Source organism: Sinocyclocheilus anshuiensis, unplaced genomic scaffold (assembly GCF_001515605.1).
Source record: "Sinocyclocheilus anshuiensis isolate Anshui unplaced genomic scaffold, SAMN03320099.WGS_v1.1 scaffold3101, whole genome shotgun sequence".
Classification (NCBI taxonomy): Eukaryota; Metazoa; Chordata; class Actinopteri; order Cypriniformes; family Cyprinidae; genus Sinocyclocheilus; species Sinocyclocheilus anshuiensis.
Window position 1 is genome coordinate 28,465 of NW_015554233.1, and position 3,665 is coordinate 32,129.

At 40.2% G+C, this 3,665-nt stretch overlaps 1 protein-coding gene across 1 annotated transcript in view; it reads right to left on the reverse strand.

Moving 5' to 3' along the window:
• LOC107671224 (gastrula zinc finger protein XlCGF57.1-like) overlaps positions 1 to 2,268 on the reverse strand; it is a gene marked incomplete at its 3' end in the record, with an annotated part of 24,070 nt that extends 21,802 nt beyond the window's left edge. Inside the window, exons 1-2 of the mRNA XM_016464129.1 lie at positions 1,911 to 2,268; positions 1,272 to 1,549 (exon numbers count right to left, since the gene is read on the reverse strand). Of these exons, the coding sequence (XP_016319615.1) occupies positions 1,272 to 1,549; positions 1,911 to 2,078 (446 nt within the window). The remainder of the gene's footprint in view (positions 1 to 1,271; positions 1,550 to 1,910) is intronic.
• Between the last annotated feature and the right edge of the window lie 1,397 nt (positions 2,269 to 3,665).

The following is a 3,665-nucleotide window of genomic DNA, read 5'->3' on the forward strand; positions in this document are numbered from 1 at the left end:
GCAAGAGGAGGAGGAGGAATTTGGTACGGTCCATAAGAAAAGAAAAAAACTTTAAAAAACAGAAAGAACAATTACAGGGACGCACGCCGCTTAACTTTGGTAGGTTGGGTCTTCTGTCACACTACGGTGTCAAAAAACACACAAAGACAAAGATGAAGGTAAAGAGTCTTAATAAATTCAAAGATAGGTAATTCCAAGCAAGGGGAAGGTTGGTGACACACATTACATTGACAAGACCCGACAAACTAGAGACAGCAACTAAATACATGGACCAAATTAGGATAATTAACAAGACACCGGTGGACTGATTAAAGTAATCAAGGAGAGACAGAAACAAGGTCAAAGGAACAAAACTAAACAGGAGAACAGGAAACGAAAGAAACACAACAAAAAGTTCATAATGGTGACAGTAAATAGACAACTCTAAAATCAGGTACAAATGTTTTGAGCTTGTCCACTTTCAACCACTTCCAGAGGTAGTCAAAAATGCATTTGACCGTATTGCTTTTGTAGTGTAAACACTCATGTGGTCAAATGTATTCAAACAGCCACAAAAGACCACCTACTCTCTGCCTACTGATCTGATGTGTAACTATTACAGGAAGCAACTTTCCAGATGGGATATAAACTTTGTAAGTTGTAAGTTTGGTTTGAAGATGAAAAATGTACAAAGCACAATGTTCTCCGCCAATCCTCACTTCTAACATGCATCTACAGCATTCGGTGTGGTTTTGCAACTACCAAACAAATTAAAGCTGCTGCTCTACTTATCTTTTTCCATTGTCTCATTTTGATTGAAAATTCCGTTGATATGTAAATTGCGTGAATGTATTTTATCCATTTGATTAAAAAAAATCGGAAAAAACATGCATTTACCCACCATTGAAAAAATGGGGACAGGAGTGGTCGAAAGTGGACAAAAGAGACGGTGATACGGAGATTGTATATTTGTGATCCGATCAACCAAAACACATTTTAAACCCAGGTGTAAACAAAGCCCAAATCCGCTGCTCAGGTATTTTGAACTATATCGGGGTTGCTTCTGTGAACCTCAAGATTGTCTTTCCACAGTGATGGCACAAGAAAGGCTTCTCTCTGGTGTTACATGATTCCTAAGATGTTTCCTGTCTGTGAAACGCCACAATTCCACACTAATGACATAAAATACAGTTCTCTCATATGTGAAAACTCATGTGGGACTTAAGGGCTGCTTTATATCTGAAACTCTTTCCACAGTGACCACATGTGGTCTCATGTGCTTCTGAGACTGAGGCTTCTCTCCAGTGTGAGTTCTCATGTGCCTGTTAAGGCTTCCTTTTCGGTTGAAACTTTTTCCACATTGTTGGCATGTGAAAGGCTTCTCTCCAGTGTGAGTTCTCGTGTGCCTGTTAAGGCTTCCTTTTCGGTTGTAACTTTTTCCACATTGTTGGCATGTGAAAGGCTTCTTTCCAGTGTGAGTTCTTATGTGGTCTTCAAAGTGTTGTTTGTAATTGAAACTCTTTCCGCACTGAGGACACGTGTAGGGTTGCTCTCCAGAATGAATTCTCATGTGGTCTTCAAAATGCCGTTTTTGACCGAAACTATTTCCACACTCAGAACATGTGTAGGATTTCTCTCTATGAGTTCTCATATGGACTTTAAGGTTTTTGTGTTGATCAAAACTCTTTCCACACTGAGAGCATGTGTAAGCCTGCACTACATTGTGAATTCTCATGTGTCTGTTAAAGCTTTCTTTGTGAGTGAAACTTGTTCCACACTGTTGGCAGGTGAAAATACTCTCTCCAGTGTGAATTGTCATGTGGCAATTAAGGTTTCCTTTCCGGTTGAAACTTCTTACACACTGTTGGCAGGTTGAAACTTCTTCCACACTGTTGGCAGGTGTAAGGCTTCTCTCCAGTGTGAAGACTCATGTGGACTCCAAGGTTTCCACGTTGAGTGAAACTCTTTCCACACTGAGGACGTGTGTAAGGCTTTTCTCCATTGTGAATTATAATGTGTGCTTTAAGGGTTTCTTTTTGACTGAAAAACTTTCCACACTGTTGGCAGGCATAAGGCTTCTCTCCTGTGTGAACTCTCATGTGCCTTTAAAAAAAATGTTTTTGAAGGAAACACTTTCCACACTGTTGGCAGATGAAATAACTACTACTTCCTGTCTTTTCAGTCTGTGAGCAACTAAAAGAGTTTTCTCCAGTTAAGAAATCATGTTGATTCTTATATTGATCTTTCTCTTCCATTTCACTCAGTTCTTGACTCTACTCTTTCAGTACCGTCAAGTCTAGGGCGAAAAAAGACATACAAATTAACCCCAATTCAATGACACAAAGCATCAGACATTAAAACATTCAGACATGCAAGTCGTCGAAACCAACATACAACTAGATCCTATACCCACTAAGCAAATGAAAGAGGTGTTACATGTAATCAGAGAACCCCTTCTCAATATTGCTAACCCACTTTCTCTAGGACATGTCTCAAAAACTATCAATCTGGCATTTAAACCCTCCATTTAAACAAAAAGACTGATCACCCATTTACTAGGGATTAAGATGCAAAAAATAAAGAAACATGGGGGAAAAGAAACAAGGACAAACGGCCCACTCAACCATTAGACCAAAAACTCATCACACAGTAATTCCACGTGATGATTTATTTGAAAAGAAAAACAATATTTTTCTCAGGGAGGAAGCAGCAGATGTTTGTTATAACTTTGAAAATGACCTGTCACGCTAGTTCAAACATCACTGACAGGTGGAATTACAAATCTGAAAACAATGCATTCACAGAAGCAAGAGAGAACAGCAGAACAAAACAATGATACAAATATCCAACATATGTAACACCATTTATGTTTAAAGGGGGCCAATGGAACGAAATGGCGAATGATGGGCACAGAACGGTAACAAAACACTTACACCGTGCCTACACTGTAAGCGGTGCGGCGCGACAATACTATAGAACCCATTATAATCAGTGATGTGGTCTACACTGGACGTGAGCGGTGCGGCGCGACACAATACTAGAGAACCCATTATAATCAGTGATGTGGTCTACACTGGACGCGAGCGGTGCTGCGCGACAATAACTATAGAACCCATTATAATCAGTGACGTGGTCTACACTAGACGTGAGCGGTGCGGCGTGACACGACATGACACAATACTATAGAACCCATTATAATCAGTGATGTGGTCTACACTGGACGCGAGCGGTGCGGCGCAACACAATACTATAGAACCCATTATAATCAGTGATGTGGTCTACACTGGACGCGAGCGGTGCGGCGCAACACAATACTATAGAACCCATTATAATCAGTGATGTGGTCTACACTGGATGACCCCCCGCAATGCGACAAATCCCCGACAGTAAACTGATGCCTCATTCTTCTATTTATGACATTTATGACACAAAGTTCAAATGATTTGCAATGGTCACTTTGTCGCGTCCAGTGTAGACAGACTTTAAGCTGTTGCGGCGAGACGCAACAACTGTCATGTTGGGTGTAGACACGGTGTTACCTTTACACACAAATGTAGAAGTGTGCTAACTCTACTACATAGGGATGTTTACATAACTAATGTTATATAAAAATTCACGTTCACATTTTCCGAAAATATTTAGCTTACAGATCTGTTTAAATGCTTCAGTTTTTTTGCATTATGTTA